Here is an 18,594-nt window from a genome sequence, read left to right as displayed (position 1 = left end):
AAGGACTCACTATGTGTCAGCACTTTACAAAAATCAATCTGCTCATAGCTCAAAATGACTTATGGTGTGTGAAGTGTTTTTATCCCCATTTTACAGACTGGCAAACTGAGATTCACGGAGGTAAAGGGTGTTGCTTTGTTCTGATGTTAGGAAGGGCTGTGCTGGGGCTGTAACTGGGGTATCGGACCCCAGGCACTGTCTCTCAGTTTGAGCCTGCCCTTAAGATAGCACCACCCTGGGGCAATACATGGATAACTGAGTGTGATAACCACACCCCAAGGAGGGCCCAGGACTCACTTCTGGACCAGCTGCACAATGCTCTGGGTGTTCATGAAGAAGACCTCCCGATCGGCCTTCCGCTGCAGGGTGGCCGCATGGCAGTCCAGGATGGTGGCTATCTGCATGGGAAAACAGGACAGGTCACAGGCCACTCAAACCACACAATCTGGTTGCCACGCAGACGTCACCAGAAGGACCCACCACAGGCTCCCATGGGGATCCCACTCAAAAATTTAAAATTCCAGCCCCAAAGCCCTTTGGCCCTCTGCACGCCCCACTCAAGAGGACTCAAGAGCTCAGAATGACAACAATCACATAAAGACACGCACCACATCCCTCTCCACAAATACAAATGCTCTGGGGAAAGAGGAGAAGGGAATTTCCAACCCCAGGGAGTATGAGGGTATTGGCTATGGGGGTCCTATTTTTACAGTTAGATTTAATGCGATTGGCACGTTGTCTGTGGCGACAAAAAAAACATGTAATGAAAAACCTGCATCAATAACGAATTCCCAGAAGGTCCCAACATGTATTTTTCTCAACTCGGGTCCCTGAGAGCTTTGTTTTCATTATTTTCTAGTTGAGATAGAATTCATATACCGCCATCTTCCGCCCACCTTCTTTTAAAGTGTACAATTAATTCAGCGCTTTGTAGTACATTCACAGAGCTGTGCAACCATCACCGCTATCCAATTTCAGAGCGTTTTCTTCTCCCCCAAAAGAAATCCTATAACCATTAGCAGCTACTCGCCAACCCCCCTGGCCCCAGACCCTGGCAACCACTGATCTACTTCCTCTTCTCCATGGATTTGCCAGTTCTGGATGTTTTGTGTAAATGGCAACACGTGGTCTTTAATGATTGGTTTCTTTCACTGCGCATCACGTTTTCAAGGTTCATCCCTGGGGTAGCATGAATCAGTATTTCATTCCTTTTTATGGCCGAACGATACTCCAACCTAGAGGTTGACCTCTGGGAATAAACTGACTTACACTGACCTCGGGTGCCCCAAATTGCTGACATGTGGGTGGGGTGATGGTGGGAGGCAGCCCCTTATAACCAGGCAGAGGTCATGAAGATAAAAAAGAGATGGCTCTTCAAAATGCAGATTTCCTTTAAAACGCCTGATAAAAGCGACCCCAAAAAAGAACAAAACGAGGCCATTGTAGAATTATTGGAGATTTCTGATACTACCCGGGAATGGTTTCCATTCTTAAATAATATTGTATATACGTATAGCCCCAAGATTGTCACCTTACACAAAGCAGAGGGGGAGAATCAGTACGACACACTGGCAAGAAGAACTCACAATGTCCTCTACTGTGTCAGCCAGCGTATTTTTGGAAAACGCTCACTCTGTTTGCACCAACTGCTGACTCCTGCTCCGAAGCCGAGTTATACAGAGTGAGGCCTAATAACTGTTTATGTTCCTCTAAACAACTGTTGTTTTGGGGGAAATGCTGCGATCCTGCAGAGAAGGCGTGAAAGAAAACTCTCAGTCCCCAGCATCTTGGCTGTAAGTGGGTCTCGTGAAGCCCGATTTGATCAGAGACCGGATGTCCGCACTGATGGGGAGACAAGTTCCCAGCGGGGCTGGGGTGGGGGTGGGGGGCACCCACCTGCTGGCTGGGGAACTGGCACAGCACCGAGGTGATGTTGCTGGCGTACTGGGCCATCACCCTGCGGACAGCCTTCTCCACGGGGGCGGGGATGCGGCCCGACACGCTGGTCATGATCTCCTGCAGGTCCAGCAGTGGCAGCGTTGGGTGCCGCAGGGTCATCAGGAGCTTCTGCACCCAGTCCTTCAGCTGCAGCGGGGAGCACAGAGTCGGCCCAAGGCTGTGCTGGGGGCATGGGCACGGCCGCCCACCACGGGGCGGCTGACACACTCAGCCCATCCAGGCCCCGTGCACTTGAGTGGCCAAAGATCTAGACCCAGTGGTCTGTGGAACAGTCCAGAGTAGAATGGCCCCCTGACCACAGGGGGAATGAACACCCAGTTTCCTGACCCAGGAAGGCCCCACTCCCCTCTCTATGCATCCAAACAGCCAACCTGGTGTGGGGATAGAACACCAGGCACTGGGAAAAGCAAATATTTGTGGGACACTGGCTTTGTGCCAGACACTGTTCTAGGACCTGGATTTGCATGTTCTCGTTTGATCTTCAAAGACAACCCTATGAAGTAGGAATAATCATTATTTGCATTTTCCAGTTGAGGAAACTGAAACACAGAGAGGTTAATTAAGTTACCCAAAGTCACCCAGCTAGTAGGAAGCAAAGCCAGGATACAAACTCAGGCAGACTCAGAGACTCTTAACAGCTGCATTGCACTGCTTCCGGCTCACCCGGAAGCAGAACTGTTGATGGTCTTTGAATGGGGAGGATAATGGCACCAACCCCATAACGTGGTTGTAAGTTTTGAAAATGAAACCATGCACACACAGGCAAGTGCAAAGACTTTAAAAAATGTTGTAATTCTAGCAATTAAGCAGCATAACCTAGGGGCTAAGTGCATGGACTCTGAAGCTAGGGGGCCAGGGTTCAAGTCCCCTCTTCGCCTCTTCATGGGTGAAACCAGGCAAATTTTGTAGCCTCTCTGTGCCTCAGTTTCCTCACCTGTAAAATGGAAATAATAACAGTTCTTACCTCCTAGGTTGTTGGGACGGTGAAACGACTTAATAAGGTTCAAGTACTTAGAGTAGTAGATGGCACATAGCATGTACAGGACAAGGGCTGAGTTATTACTATGACCACCAACACTGTGATTGGCTTTTCTGGGATGGAATGTGATGTAGCACAGTTTTACAGTTACTGACGTTGAGTTTAGCAGCATGGGTCTTTCACGGAGGTCTGAAAATTTGAGGACTTGTTTCTCTACAGACAACGGGACCCTGGGATGATGAACAGAGTTGTGTTTCTGGACAAAGCCCTTCCTCGCTGTCTCTTTAAGAGGGTGACCCACATCGACTCCTTTCTTAACTTACTATGTGAACATTCTCCGTGTTGAGCTGAACCCAACCCCAAAAAGCAATGTCACCTTTACAACAGTTTATAATCAGAGAGAAACATACGCTGCTGTTTACAATGAAACTGAGGAATTTCCTGAGAATGGGTCCTTGATAGAAACAACAGAGGATGAATCATTTTCTCATTTCTCACCTCAATAAAGATCTCTGGGATCTTCTGGCTCTCATACGGACCTATGCACGTGTGTGTGATACACACCTACCCTGCACACGTGACCCACCTTGATGCTAAAAATAGGCTCCGGCAGACAGTAGCCCTTCATGATGTTCCTCAGATTTTCCAGGACACTGTGAAAAACCTGGTGCAGTTTCTCTCCAAGGATGGGCAGCGTTGGTTGCGAGGGGAGCTCTCCCGTGAATGGCTCAGCCTGATGGGACACCACAGGAGTCAGAGGTCAAGGCCACTGTGGCCTCTGAATGAGACATACAAGCCAAGGGCCGAGGCAGAGCTACCAACACACAATATACACAATACACATAATGCGGTTATGAAGCCTGCGGGGGAGGGGGGTACAGAAGAAAACATTGTATTGGAAAGTTAAAATTGCTACATTCACACCCCTGTGAGGTTTCCAAATCTTCCCCTTTACAAATGTCAGAGTCAATTATGTACCCCAAATAATTTTGGAGGGCATTAGATGTGATTAAAAAAAAATGTTCGCATGTTGAGATCTGGGGAAGTCATTCTGGCTTCTACATGAGTTAACTTGAATCTCATGCTAACTAGAGCAGCCAGTTTGTAGCCAATCAAACATACACTGTACATGAGCTTTAATTATTAAAGAAAAGGGCGCACTGACCAGAAGTAAAGAATGTCCACGTTAAAAATAAAGATGAAATGCCTCCCTTCCTCGGACGCCAATGCTGGTTCTCCTTTGATGATAAGATTCCCTTCCCAGGTGCCAAGGCCATGTGGACTCGCTGTGTACGTGCTGATCTGTTGTATTTGGGTGTGTGTGTGTGTGTGTGTGTGTGTGTGTGTGTCCTGGAACCTTGAAGGAATGTATCCCTGACTTGTTTCATGTTCTTTGTTCTGACAAGACATAAAACTGTGCTGAAAAAAATGCTCCTTGGGAGCAGTTCCTCAGAGTTGTCTGAAAGGTTGTCTTTCGGGCTATGGTCCTCAGTTTGGTTCAAATAAACTCTTTTCTATTCCTATTAAAGACTGTTTATTATTTTTGTCGACAGATGTTTTTGTTTTGCTTTGCTTTCAAACCAAGATCATCTTCCTGTTTTTTTCTATTTATTTCAGTCTCACTCGAACCCCAAAGATGAATGCCTAGCAAGGTGAAAATTTAGGAAACTGTCATGCAAGTGTACGTGTTTTTTTTTTTGTTTTTTTTTTTTTGCGGTACGCGGGCCTCTCACTGTTGCGGCCTCTCCCGTTGCAGAGCACAGGCTCCGGAAGCGCAGGCTCAGTGGCCATGGCTCACGGGCCCAGCCGCTCCGCGGCATGTGGGATCTTCCCGGACCGGGGCACGAACCCGTGTCCCCTGCATAGGCAGGCGGACTCTCAACCACTGCACCATCAGGGAAGCCCGTGTACGTGCTTTTTGTAAATCATAAACTTGTAGCCTTAAAGGATCCCCAAATAAAAAGCTCCCCAAAGGGGCAACACTGCCTTAATGTATCTATTCGTCTGTTAATTTATTCTACAAATATCCACTCAACACCAACTGTGGGAGGCGCTGGGACCCAGGAGCTGGGGCATGCTATTCTGCTGGCCCAGAACCCTCAGCTTCCTGTCCCTCAACTCCACTCCCAACCCTGCAGGCTCCTCTCACCCTTGAAGATTAACCGGAGGGTTTCCCCTCTCCACAGTCTGCTGCTGGCTTCTCCACCTGGGCTCTCACAGCCAGCGGCCAAGCGCAGTCCCTCTGACTGCACCTACTGAGCTGAATTACAAAGGCTTATCTGCCTGTCTTTCTCACGGGCATTTGTGAGCCTCCTGACCTGTGGCTGGGCGCTGTCTCAAGAACCTAGCCCGGGAAACGTTTGCTAAAAGGAATCACAAAGCAAGCACAGACCTTCCTGGTGATCTAACAAAGCTCAGTCTATTTCTAGCTTTGGGAACCCTCTAAAAAGAATAATGAAAAGAAGGAGAAGAAAACAAATGAAACTAATAGAATAGTCTGAAGAAAAGAGTCGATTTGATTTTAAAAAAAATGCTTTTCTAGCTTTTCTTTTCTCCTGGGCATATACACTAATTATTGTAGAGAAAACAAAATTACATGCATAGATGGCAAGCCAGCTCCCCGCAGGCCTGGCTCACTCTAGGAGGGTAAGTCATGTCACGTCACGGAGACCTGACAGCTCTACATAACGCACTGGGGGGATGATGTTTGCGTCAAAGTTCACAGGAAGAACCCTTCCCCTGTAAGCGTCTGGGAGAAGGTTCTTCCAGGCAGAGGGAGCTGGCCCCAGGGGGATGGGTCTGGAGCATTACATTAAGGGAGGGGTAGTGGGGGAGGAGATGAAGCCAGGGAAGAAAGCAGGGCACAGCTCAAGGGGGGTCTTGGAGATCATTGGAAACACATGGCTTTTATTCTAAGTGGGATGGGAAGCTGCTGAGAAGGATGTGAGCACAGGCACAGTCCTACGCCCATCGTGCTGGCTGCTGGGAGCGGGTGGTGGCGGGAGAGCCGGGGCCACAAGCCTATCTGGCTCACGGGGTAGCTGTGCCGGGTGCCACATACCGGGTGCACTTTAGAAGGGTCATCGAGGTCCAGCCTGGCCACCACACAGCCTGCTTCCAACACAGCCCCTGGGCGCTTGACGTACTTCACCCGGCCACTTTCCTGCACATTCAGGGTCGTGATCATCTTCATCACCTGTTTTGCAGAAAGAAGAAATTAGATGGAGCCCACTAGGACTGGCCGGTGTCACCCCAAACTAGTAACTCTGGAGCACGGACCGTGTCATTTACATTGAATGACTCCGTGGGCAGAGTTCAAGTGGAGGGGAGAGAGGGAACCAGCATTTATACAATCTGTTGTGTACCAGGCACGGTGCTGGGCATAAGTTTTTTCCATCTGCAAAGCCAGCCAGAGAGGCAGGTGCTCATTGTGCCCATTTTACAGACATGGAAACTGATCTTTATTTCCAAAGGAAGGCCTCTCTCTTAGAAATACAGATGAATCATATGATGTAGGGTGACTGACACATACATTCCTAAAATGCGGTGCATTTTGTGACCAGCTCCGGTCTTTAAAGGCAGTGAGAAAACCCTCTGGGGAATGAAGAACATGACTGCAGTACAGTCATCAGCCCCTTGAACTGGTCTGAGAGTCGGGCCGTGTGGACGTAATGAGTTTTGTTATCACGTGTGGGCTGCAGACCGACAGGAATGTCCCACCCTTTGCTCAGAAGTTCACAGCTTGGGCACCCAAGTCAGCCAGGCCTGGGATGGAACCCTGCTCCCACCCATCACTCTGTGATCTCCACACGTGCCTTCCCCTCTCTGAGCCTCAGTTTTCCCAACAGTAAAATGGGAGGAAATGACAGTCTTGCCTCACAGGGCGCTGATAAGGATGAAGCAGGATGGCACACAGTTGGAGGCCGACAAGCGTCAGCTACTACCGCTGCTATATTTTCATTACAAAAATCACTATTTTCCTGGGCAGCAGAGAATGGAGGCCGGGTTTGAATCCTGGCTTCATGTGACCTTGAGTGAGCTCCTTAGCCTGCCTGGGGCCCGTGTCTTCATGTACAAAATGGGGGTCCCACTTGTGTCCAACTTATACGATTGCTGGGAAGATTAAAGAAGGTAATTAAAGACGGATAAAATGCTTACAATAGTGCTTGCCACGCGGGAAGTGCTTTGCTTCTGTTGGCTTACCACTTTCTGGTTTGTTTTTTTTTTGCGGTACGCGGGCCTCTCACTGTTGTGGCCTCTCCCGTTGCGAAGCAACAGGCTCCGGACGCGCAGGCTCAGCGGCCATGGCTCACGGGCCCAGCCGCTCCGCGGCATGTGGGATCTTCCCTGACCGGGGCACGAACCCGTGTCCCCTGCATCGGCAGGCGGACTCTCAACCACTGCGCCACCAGGGAAGTCCGGCTTACCACTTTTTAATTGTCCCCATCATGATCGTTCATCGGTTCTTACTCACTCCCGGGGAGGTGTACATTTTTGAGATTTTTTTTCCCCTTTGGATATTGCAGGGAATTGGGGCTGAACCCCACACACATGGCTCTCTTAGGAATCTGCAGATGACAGCCCAGGTGAGAGGGGAGGTCTGTTGGCTTAGGTGAAGCAGCATTGGCAGATGGCCCTCCCTGGGGGAGGGGGTGTAAGGGAGACCTGGCTGCAGCCCTCCCTCCCTCCCAGGGGGCTAGCTCTGCGGTCACCTCTATCTCAGCATAGCTGCCCCCAGCCTCGATGTGGTCCCCGTCCTCCACCATGTACTGTATCAGCTTCCCCGCCGAAGGGGCTCTCAGGACCGTGGGATCATTCTCCTTCTCAAACACACACGTCTTGTTGCCGATGGTGATTCGGTAACTGGAGAGAGAAGGAGTGGGGAGGTGGTGGGGAGACTGGGGAGGACCGTCGACCCAGGTGCCCGAGTCAGGGTTTCGACAGCCTCTTCCCTTCCTAAAGGCAGCCGGGAGCATCACCCTGTGTGTGGTTTGAGGGACTTACTCCATTTTTCCCAAATGGTAGCATTTGACAGTTACCGCAGAGACTTTGGGAGTGAGCTGGGTGGGACCCTTTACTGGCTGAAAACTAGTTCCTTTTCCTGACATAATTCCACCAGGCCCTGGCATAGAGAAAGCAATCAATCACTATTATTCAGTAGATACTGACCCACTGAAAGCCTTCACCTTAGAACTGGGAAGAGCATGCCTCATGGACGGAGCTTATCATCATCTTGAACATTCTTGGCAGATAGAACACGGGTTAAAAAGAGGTAAAAAAAAATACCGATCTGGGATGAATCTAGTCCACCTTCTTCCATCGAGAATTCGGAAGGGAATCTAACTGGAGCTTTTTCAGGCACGGGGCCTCTGGAACCCCACTCCTCCCCATCTTATTCTCTTGGTCGGGGGGTGGGGTCTTTGCTGCCTTTCCGTGGGGGTGGGCGGGTCTGTTTCATCGTGTGAGCTCAGGGTGGTCAGACACGCTGGACCAGGAGGACACGCGATGCCCCCGTGCAAAGTGCTTCCGGATCATCCCGCCCTCCACCCATCCAGACACAGAGCAAGCTTTCCTGCCGCCATCTGCTCGTTCGATGTGTCTCTTCCCCCACAGACTCCATGAGTCATGACCATGGCTGTATCCTAACACCTAGCGCGGCATCTGGTGTAAGCAGATGCTCAGTAAATAGCCCCTTCCCTAATCGGACGACCTCATCTTCTCCAAGCCTTGATCTGATGGGTGTGGACACTGCAGCTCAGACCCGGAGCCTCTGGCACTCAGCACACACCTTGCAGGCCGTGGAGCTGGGAGTCACGTCCCATTCGGCTCTGAATCCTCCCAAGTCACTAGAAAAGGGCCCCCTGGGAGCCTCCCATAAATGCCTGCCAGCTGCATGGAATTCCAGCCGAGAGATTAACCTCTCCAGGAGCCCCAGAACGTTCCAGAGAAGGTGCCTTAGCTAAGACCCTCAGACCTGCAGGGGAGAGCTGGCTCTGTGTGCCCTCCACAACCACACACCTGTCGACCTCCTCCTTCAGGTACGTGGTGTAGCTGCTGCCACTGTAGGACAGCAGCAGCCCCCCGTCGTTCAGCCGGTGGGCGTCGATCTCGATGTGACAGCCGTTCATGATGAGGACGAACGTGGTTGGAGACTGCCGGGCCACCTGTGGGGACAGTTCAATGTCCCCACCTGAAATGAGGATGCCTGCTTGACCCTGTGCCCCCAGAGCACCGCCTGGCCCCCCGACCACAAGCAAAGGCTAGTGTCCACAGCGGGAGTGCTGGGGTGGACACCTCACGTCTCGAGGCCCAGCCCTCGCTCACCCCAAGGGAGCAGCGACGGGGAGGGAGCCCGGGGTCAGCGAGCCACACCTGCGCTGTGGGTGGGCTAGTGGCTGCCGGCCGCAGGTACAGCCCCAGGCCGGGCATCACTGTCCATTGTGTGCCCTTGAGGGCTGGGGGATTTCTTCTGATCCTGTCTCCAAGCAGGGTTGCCCTGGGAGCCAGGGAGATGGGGGTCTTGCTCTGGGTGAGGCAGACCTGGGGCCTCCATCAGTGGCCTGGACGTGGACTTGGGCTCTGCCCACTAGACCTGGCCCTGCCCAGGGGCACACAATGGATCTGGGACACTGGAAGGAGACATATACGGCCAGGCCCTGGTCTCAGCTCTGCATTTCAATCTGAAATACCAGCCCCACCTGGCCCTCAGTTCAAAGTATGTGCTGTCTCTTAGAAAACTAACACCCTAAAGAGCCCTCAACCTCTAAAATACATATATAGTGACAAAAGATGGCAAGAAATAGAGGAATATTTATTGCCACGTTATTTATAGGAAAACCTAGAATCAAACGAGCTCTCCAACAGTGGGTGCTGCCATGGAATGTTCTAGACTGCACTGTCAAATATGGTAGCCCCTAGCCAGATGTTCAAATGTAAGTTAATTAAAATTAAATGAAAGATAGAATTCAGCTCCTCAGTTACACTCGCCACATTTCAAGTACTCCATAGCCCCAGGTGGCCCATACTGGACAGAGCAGATTTAGAACATTTCCATACCTGCGGAAAGTACTATTGGACCGTGCTGCAGACTCTAAACTGATGTTAGGAAAGCTTGCTAATAACAGGGGGAAACTATAGGCCATGACAATATCAAAGCAGTAAAAACATTTGCACTATGATCTTAACTTTATAAGAGCAATGCATAAGGAAAAAAATAACTGAAAAGAAGTCTGCTAAAACGTCTGAACCCGGGCCACAGCAGTGAAAGCCAGAATCCTAACCACTAGACCACCAGGGAACTCCCCCATGGTGGACTGTTTTTCTGACGCTTCATGCTTGTTTGCTGTTTTGAAATTTTCTGCAACGGGCATGTGTCATATTTAAAATCAAGTTGAGGGGACCCAGGCCCCCAAAGGTAGCCAGGAAGCATCAGAGGCAAAAGGGAAGCGATTTTACACACGTTACGTGGATAACACACTCGTTTGGCTGAACGAAGCCTGAGAATCTCCAAAGTTGAAAGTTCAATGTATGCTCAGCAATGTTAAAAATCAAGTAAGAGAAAATAAAAATCCTGTTGCCTTTTCCATGGAATGTGAGGCTGGGAAGTGCTGGGGAGGCCCTGGCTTCCCAGGGACACATCGCTCCAAAGGTCACCCCAACTTGGACCCGGGGGGGCTCACCCTGTGCTCGCACATCTCAAACATTCTTTGATACTCTGCTGAATTGACCTGGGACGGCTCAGGACGGGTAACTAGATATTTCCAACAGAGAAGAGCAACCCTGACAAGCTCCGGGGATGCCGGTGATAGACCCGGAAGCAGTCAGAAATCCACACATTGATTCTCGGTGCAGAGACGCTGGACAAAGCCAGTCTCACAGCCCTGGGAAGTGCACCCAGACGCTCTGCTCTTGAGCACTGGTCCGGCTCACCCTGTGTAAGGGGTGGAATTATGTCCCCCCAAATTCAAGTCCTCCCTGAAACCTCAGCTTGTGACCTTAATGGAAATAGGGTCTTTGCAGATGTAGTTAGTTAAGGAGGGGTTGTGCCGGATTAGGCTGAACCCTAAATCCAGTCTGACTGGTGTTCTTGTAAGAGAAGAGACCCAGAGAGACAGGCACAGGAGGATGAGGATGTGAAGACAGACAGACAGACACAGACACACTCAGAGAAGGTAGCCGTACAAAGCCAGAGACTGGTAGAGACGGGAGTGACAACCTACAAGCTAAGGAACACCAAGGACTGCCCACAACTACCAGAAGCTAGGAATGCATGCTCCCTGGGAGCCTTCAAAGGGACCATGGCCCAGCCAACACCTTGATTTTGGACTTCCGGCCTCCAGAACTGAGAGACTATAAATTTCTGTTGTTTGAAGTGACACCTGTTTATGGGACTTCATTACGGCAGCCACGGGAAACCAACACATGCTCTAACGTGCCTTGTGTGCGTGGCTCAAGCCTACGGGTTCTGGAATCCAAAGACCTTAGATTTCAAGGTCACGGGACTGCACGGGGAGTCCTGGGACCAAGCATGAGAAAATCCACTGCAGGGATCGCCCACTGCAGAAATAAAACTCCCTTGAGCTACCAGAGTGTGGGAGACATCTAACAGGGACCTTTACCTTGAGGATGTATTTAACGCCTCCGTAGATTAATTCTACATCCACGATGTTCAGCAGAGAGTCTGCGGGGAGGACCTGGCCCCTGAGAGAGAAGACAGACCTGTGGTCAGTTTGGGAGTGACCAAGAACTCCGCAGCCATCCATCCCCTGGATATGAAAATCCACCCACTCTTTGCCTCTTCTAACTATCAACACACCTGATTGATAAAAGGCAAGGAATGGAGAGTCCCAAGGAACCCGACATCCCTTAGAACTTAAGGAAACCGCTCTTGCTACAGGATGTGACATTTCCAAAAGGCTCCTCTAAGAAGCAATAACCATATTGCTTCTTCTTGAAAGAATTCCTTATGTGGGAATTCTGCCACCCGCTTATGAAAGAAACGAAAGCACGGATTGCGATTCTATTACCATTCAAAAGCATATTATCCAAGCACTAAGAACTTTCGCCCTTCTAGTTCCCTTTCAGTAGTTTCCTTTGCCTACCACAGTGGTTTTCAAGGTGGGGTCTGCCTCTACCCCGAGGACATCTGGCAATATCTGGAGACATACTTCATTGTTCTGACTTCCAGGGGGAGAGGGGATGCTATGGATGGGACCAGGGATGCTGCTAACTTCCTACCCTGTCCCACAGGACAGCCCTCACCACAAAAGATGACCCAGCCCAAAAGGTCAGTGGTGCTGAGGTTGGGAAACCCTGGTCTATCCCAAGAGGGAGCTCCCGGCCACTTCCACAGGGTCCATTTCACTGGTCTTCTGATTCAGGTGAGGGTCTGGGAAAGGACCATTTGTAGAGGTGACCTATAATCTGCTTTGCTTCTCAAATCCACCTCCTCCTCTCTGGACTCCCGAGTGTTACGACGTACCTTGCACAGCTCAGCACGAATAAGCACACCGCTGTCTATAGGATGATGGCTGCGTTGGCCTTGAGTATCCCTCCCCTCCCGCCCCCTACCCCAGCGTCTTCTAGGGCAGCCCAGGTTTATCCAAGGAATTCTACAGAGGCAAGCACGTAGGAGAGGTTCACTAATCGCTTGGCGATGGATTTACACCCAAATAAAGCGTGTTTCTGTCTTACTTGCCACCAGCACATATCTCAAGAGGGGAAAGGAAGTACCCATGGGCCCCACCTTTCCAGCGAGTGTAAGAAATCCGTCATGCAGGTCCTGAACATCGAGTCGGCCACGTTCAAGGCTCCGCACACCACCCCGAGCATGATATCCGGCTTCTCGGCCTGGGAGAGACTCTGCACATCAGTATCCACAGTGACCAAAGCCACGGGGAGCCAGGAGGGCTCCAGGACCCCCAGGGGAGACACGTGCAGCTCCCCACCTGCACTTTCTCGGCGATGAGATTATCCAACCAGCTGGTGTCAATGTCGTTGTTCTGGAAGCTCTCGGTCTCCAGGAGGTTGGTGAGATATTCCACGGTGGTCCTGAAGTCGCCCCGGATGGAGAGTTCCTTCAAAGCCACCACCATGTTCCTTGAGGGGAAGGCACACGGATTATTTTCCCAATTAACGTACACGTCATCAGAGTTCTAGAGTGGTTTCCAGTGAGTCAGAACCACACAGAAGTTTAGGGAAGGCCCTGAGTCAGACGGCTTGGGGCAATGTCAGCTCCAGCATTGACTGGTACAGCAAATCTTGGGCCAGTGGCTTAAATGCCTGGGCCTCAGCTTCCTCATCTGGAAGATGGGGGAATAACCCTGCCTTCACACAGATGCTTGGGGATTAAAATGAGACAGTCTGTATAAAGCACATGGTCACTGATCAATAAACCTTAACTGCTATGAAATGATTTATTAGTGATTATAACTGTTATTAACCATGCCAGTTGCTCTGACTCCCTCTCCCGCTGGACCTATCAAAATCCCGCAGTGTCCCAAGAACGAGCCGCTCTTTACCTGTCCACACAGCTGTCCAGTGTGCCTGGGCTGCATAAGTAGGTGGCTAACACCGGTGCCCCCCTCTGGGCATGGCGGTCACCAGCCCACACGTGCTTGGCTGTAACCACCTCCAGTTTCCCAGAGGGGCTGCCTCCCCCCAAACAGGGTGTCCAGTCCAAAGGGCAGAAACCTCCACTCTCCATGAAATCATAGGGAGAAAGTTATGGGGAAAGGCACCAGAGGAAGAGGAGGCATAGGAACCCTTCCTGGGAGAGGAGAGCTTTCACACCAGTTACGATGCTCCTGCATGCTTCCAGCAGGTGTGACAAGGGGCCACGAGACCCCAGCGGGAGGGTGAGAAAATGAAGACGCAGTGAGGTTAAATGAGGGTGTCAAAGAGGCTACTGCAAGTTGGGTGTGGGACCCGAACCTGCATCTACAGGCTGAGCCACTGGATTCAAGGGTGACCAACTTGTCCCGGTTGGCTCAGGACTTCCCCAGTTTTAGCACTGAGAAATCCCACATCCCGGGAAACACTCAGTCCTGGGAAAACAGGGACAGTTGATCCCCCTCTTGGACACTGACAGCAATAAGAGCTGGAATTTTTCCTTCCTATTCTGCTGTAGTGATTACTGGCCACTCACAGTGTGGGACAAGCCACAGATCCCTTCACTCAGAGACAGCTGGGCTGGCTGACCACCATCCCACCTTTTATTAATCCTTATTTGCTCCAAGCGTCTCAATTTTTCACTGATTAAGATGAATTATTCAAAGCTGGCAAAGAAACTCTCTCCCTCAAAAGCAGCAAACTCCATTTAATTCATGGCTAAGTGCCCCAGCCCAGAGATTTAAATGCTTTTCAAATGAAATGTCTTTCACTCTAAAAGACACCGCCACAAGAATGTTTAATTTTACAAACTGAACTGGTGTTTACCTTTTTGTTCCCAGGTCAAGGCAGGAGAAATGTTAAGATGAGGGGGTTTTGATCGCTAATTTTTAGGGAAATGCAAATCAAAACTACAGTGAGGTACCACCTCACATGGGTCAGAATGGCCATCATTAAACAGTCTACAAATAACAAATGCTAGAGAGGGTGTGGAGAAAAGGGAAACCCTCCTACATTGTTGGTGGGAATGTAAGCTGGTGCAGCCACTGTGGAAAACAGTATGGAGGTTCCTCAGAAAACTAAAAATAAAATTACTATAAGATCTAGCAATCCCACTCCCGGGCATATATCTGGACAAAACTCCAATTTAAAAAGATACGTGGGGCTTCCCTTGTGGCACAGTGGTTGAGAGTCCGCCTGCCGATGCAGGGGACACGGGTTCGTGCCCCGGTCCGGGAAGATCCCACATGGGCCCGTGAGCCATGGCCGCTGAGCCTGCATGTCCGGAGCCTGTGCTCCGCAACGGGAGAGGCCACAACAGTGAGAGGCCCGCGTACCGCAAAAAATAATAATAAAATAAAATAGGATCTGCTCCCCATCTCCTAAAGTGCTGCTACATCTGAAGCAGCAGGTTAATTTTTAGTTTCTCAAAGGGAGGGAGGGAGGGAAGGAAGGGAGGCAGGGAGATACTGACGAAATGGCCTCTTCCCGGTTCTCTCCCCAGGAGAAGCAGTGCCCAAACTGGGAATCGGCAAATTCATGTAAGCCTCCAGTGGCAGCCACGCTGAAATAACCCCACACGTTCTTGCTGCTGCGGAAATTCAACTCCTGGACCGTTCCAGAGCTCGGCTTAAACCCCTGGAGCCCAGACAGAAAAAGCAAAATGGAAGAAATAGTTACTCCAGATATATTTTCATCAGAATTAAATCCTAGGAAAACCCAAGAGCCCCGCCCCCCCCACACCCAAGAGCTTAGCGTGATGAATAAAACACTGATACTTCTCACTAGGGGTGCAGGTGTTTCCAGGTGAGCATGTCAATGTGTGTCATTTTTACTTAAAAAAAAAAAAAGTCAAAAAACCACCACCAAGTGGGACCGGTGATCACTGATGGAGCTGAGCGAAGGTACATACTGATTTTAAATGTTTGCCATTGTTGATAATAAAAAGTGTAAATAAAAGAGGAGTTGGCAGGATTTCCCTGGTGGTCCAGTGGTTAAGACTCCATGCTTCCACTGCAGGGGCCACGGGTTCAATCCCTGGTCAGGGAGCTAAGATCCCACATGCTGCACAGCACAGCCAAAAAAAAAAAAAAAAAAAAGGAGGTGGATTTTCAGATTATGAAAATTTCAGCAGGTAAGGAAATCCAGTGTTAGCCCTTGCTGATGCTAACACACACATAATTCCCTTTGCGGGGATGACCCATCCCCTTCTGAGTATAACTGTGGTAAAGGGAGGGGTGGGTTGGATCCTCTTGCTGGGATTAGAACTCTTGAAGCTTGTGATGGAGGCATTCGTTTTGGCAGACATGCCTGGAGGCAAGAGATGGAAAGTTCCAGGTGCCTGGGCTATTTCTACACGTGATCCTCCATCCTCCCAGGCACCTGTGAACAAGGCATCAACCCTCTGAAAATTTCCCCTTTTGCTTTTCCACCATCAGAACTGACTGTTTGCCTGTAGCCAAAGATCCCAAACTAATACAGTCACCATAGTTTAAAATTCTTTCATTAAAAAGGTGGGGGTGGGGTGGAAGGACTTCCCTGGTGGCGCAGTGGTTAAGAATCCGCCTGCCAATGCAGGGGACACGGGTTCGAGCCCTGGTCCGGGAAGATCCCACATGCCGCGGAGCAACTAAGCCCGTGCGCCGCAACTACTGAGCCTGCGCTCTAGAGCCCGTGAGCCACAACTACTGAGCCCACACGCCTAAAGCCTGTGCTCCGCAACAAGAGAAGCCACCACAATGAGAAGCCCGCGCACTGCAATGAAGAGTAGCCCCCACTCTCCACAACTAGAGGAAGCCCAGGCACAGCAACAAAGATCCAATGCAGTGGAAAATAAATAAATAAATTTATTTATCAAAAAAAAAAGGTGGTGTGTGGGGCGGGGGGTAAAAATAAAAAAACCCAAACCTCTCTTATCCCAAATTTCTTAAATGTAGTTATTAAACAACTAAATTGTGGTAGGTTATGGAGATTATGTGACCATCAGCTGTCAGTAAGCATGTAAACTTGATAGATGCCAGCTGGTTGGTATCTTAAGGCACAAGTAGGAACAAGTCACATAGGGCCTCCTTAGAATGAACCAGATTGTATGTTGCAGCAAAAAGTTCATGGGGCCAGAAATCCAAGGGCCTGTGCTCTAAACTTGCCTGTTTGTCCCAAAGATGGACGTGGTCTATAAAGTCCACCAGTGGGCATTGGCCATGGCCTCACCAAGTCCCGGGTGTGAAGGTGGTCACCCCAACCTCTCAAGCTGTAATGTGGGGTCACAATGCCCAGCGGCAGGGCTGTCATGTAACTGACATATGAAGGCATCTGCCTGGAACCTGGGACATATCACATGTGGATAAACTGTGGCATGTCCCTTCCCGCATCCCTGTGTCCTCGCCTATAAACTGTGAACCCGGGTATCTCAACAGGCTAAGGTTCGGGGTCTGCCACACGCTGAGAGGTCGGAGATGGTGGAAACTCAGGGCCCTCAGACTTGCCTCATCTGGGTTTTCGCTGGTGATTCTGGCCGCAATGACGTGGCCCCGGGCGATGGGAGGGTTGGAAGGGGTCTCAAAAGAAATGGGCGTCACCCCCCATGGGGACTCTCCATACAGAAGCCGGATATCCTTCAGCCGGTGCAGAGGCACGCCCATGGCGATCTGAAATCAAGAAATCCATCCCCAAAGAGGGTCAGTCCCCAAACGTGGAGGCCAGTGCTAGAGGCGATGCAGGTGGTGGTAGGGGGTGAATGATTTCGGATATACGGAGCTCCTCCTGTGCCCACCAGACCGGGCGACATGGTGGCAGGAGAGGCACGGAGAGAGAAAGACAGATGGCTTGACCCTGCCCCCAAGGAGTGAACTGTGTCACTGGGAAAAGAAGCGACAGTCACAGAACAACATCGCGAGCATCAAATAAAAGCTACAGATCCTTAGCGCTGTGGAAGGAGTTGGGGAATGGTGGTGTCCAGCTGCAGAGTCAAAGAAGGTTTTGTGAAGGACACAGGGAAAGCTGGGCTGGAGGACCGAGTGAAAAACAGACAGTGACGGACACCAGGTGAACCAAAAGATCAAACTGAATCTGCTGGGTCTTTGGATGTGACACACTAAAAGGGACCCAATGGCACCTGTGTAATAAAGTGTTTAAGTGACTTCCAGCAGGAAGAAATGACCAGGCAAATTCAAATGGAGGGACATTCTGCCTGAACACTTCCCAAATGTCAACATTCAGGACAAAAAAAATAAGACTGGGCAACGGTTCCAGATTAAAGAGATTAGGAGACATGAAAATGGAAAGGGATGTATGGGTCCTGGATTGGATCCTGGACTTGAAAAACAAAGGACAGCAACAAATTATTGGGACAACAGGGAAAACTTTCATGTAGACAGTAAGTAACATTAGATAGGTAAGTGGAGGGTGTCAAAGCTCTGTTTCTGGAGTGGGGCGATCCTATCACGGTATTATTCCCAGGAGGTTCTTATCTGAAAGAGTTAGAGGCAAAGTGGCATGAAGTTCAAGCCAAAACATCTCTCAAAAGGTTGAGCGAAGAAAAAACAAAAATTATACAAAAACACAAATAGAGAGAGAAGAAGCAAATATGGTCAGATGCTAACAAGTGGTGGACCGAGGTGCAGGGTATGGGTGTTAACTGTATTATTTTTGCAACTTTTCTGAAATTTTTCAAACTGAAAAAAATAAACAAAATAAAAAATGGAATAAAAACTCTGGGAGGATTTTTAATAAATTAAAGTTAAATTCTAATTAAATCAAAGTAAAACTAATTAAATTAAATTTTCAGTTAATTAAATTTAATCAAAATTTAAATTTTTAAAAATTTAAAAGAAATTTTCAAGAAAGAAAGAAAGGGAGGAAGGAAGGAGATATTAGTTAAAAAATTAAAGAGTTTCTATTAATGCAAGAGTTCCTAACTCTGGGTGACATGTTCTTAGCAGGGGTGAGCCCAAGAGGGCAAACATTTGTTCTTGGGGGTGAAAATAATCTTACTCTTTCTATGTACAGGCAGACCTTGGAGATACTGGGGGTTCAATTCCGACCACCAC

General features: G+C 49.7%; 1 protein-coding gene across 1 annotated transcript in view; it reads right to left on the bottom strand.

Annotated features, from left to right (window-relative positions):
* ACACB (acetyl-CoA carboxylase beta) overlaps positions 1 to 18,594 on the bottom strand; it is a 97,706-nt gene that overhangs the window by 46,905 nt on the left and 32,207 nt on the right. Inside the window, exons 11-21 of the mRNA XM_065889277.1 lie at positions 17,032 to 17,193; positions 15,021 to 15,184; positions 12,886 to 13,036; positions 12,684 to 12,787; positions 11,557 to 11,638; positions 8,957 to 9,102; positions 7,651 to 7,801; positions 6,000 to 6,134; positions 3,525 to 3,671; positions 1,897 to 2,085; positions 298 to 398 (exon numbers count right to left, since the gene is read on the bottom strand). Coding sequence (XP_065745349.1) covers positions 298 to 398; positions 1,897 to 2,085; positions 3,525 to 3,671; positions 6,000 to 6,134; positions 7,651 to 7,801; positions 8,957 to 9,102; positions 11,557 to 11,638; positions 12,684 to 12,787; positions 12,886 to 13,036; positions 15,021 to 15,184; positions 17,032 to 17,193 — 1,532 coding nt within the window. The remainder of the gene's footprint in view (positions 1 to 297; positions 399 to 1,896; positions 2,086 to 3,524; positions 3,672 to 5,999; positions 6,135 to 7,650; positions 7,802 to 8,956; positions 9,103 to 11,556; positions 11,639 to 12,683; positions 12,788 to 12,885; positions 13,037 to 15,020; positions 15,185 to 17,031; positions 17,194 to 18,594) is intronic.

Source organism: Phocoena phocoena, chromosome 13 (genome assembly GCF_963924675.1).
Source record: "Phocoena phocoena chromosome 13, mPhoPho1.1, whole genome shotgun sequence".
Lineage (NCBI taxonomy): Eukaryota > Metazoa > Chordata > Mammalia > Artiodactyla > Phocoenidae > Phocoena > Phocoena phocoena.
Note: the sequence above shows the minus strand (reverse complement) of the source record. Positions and strands in the feature narration are given on the sequence as shown.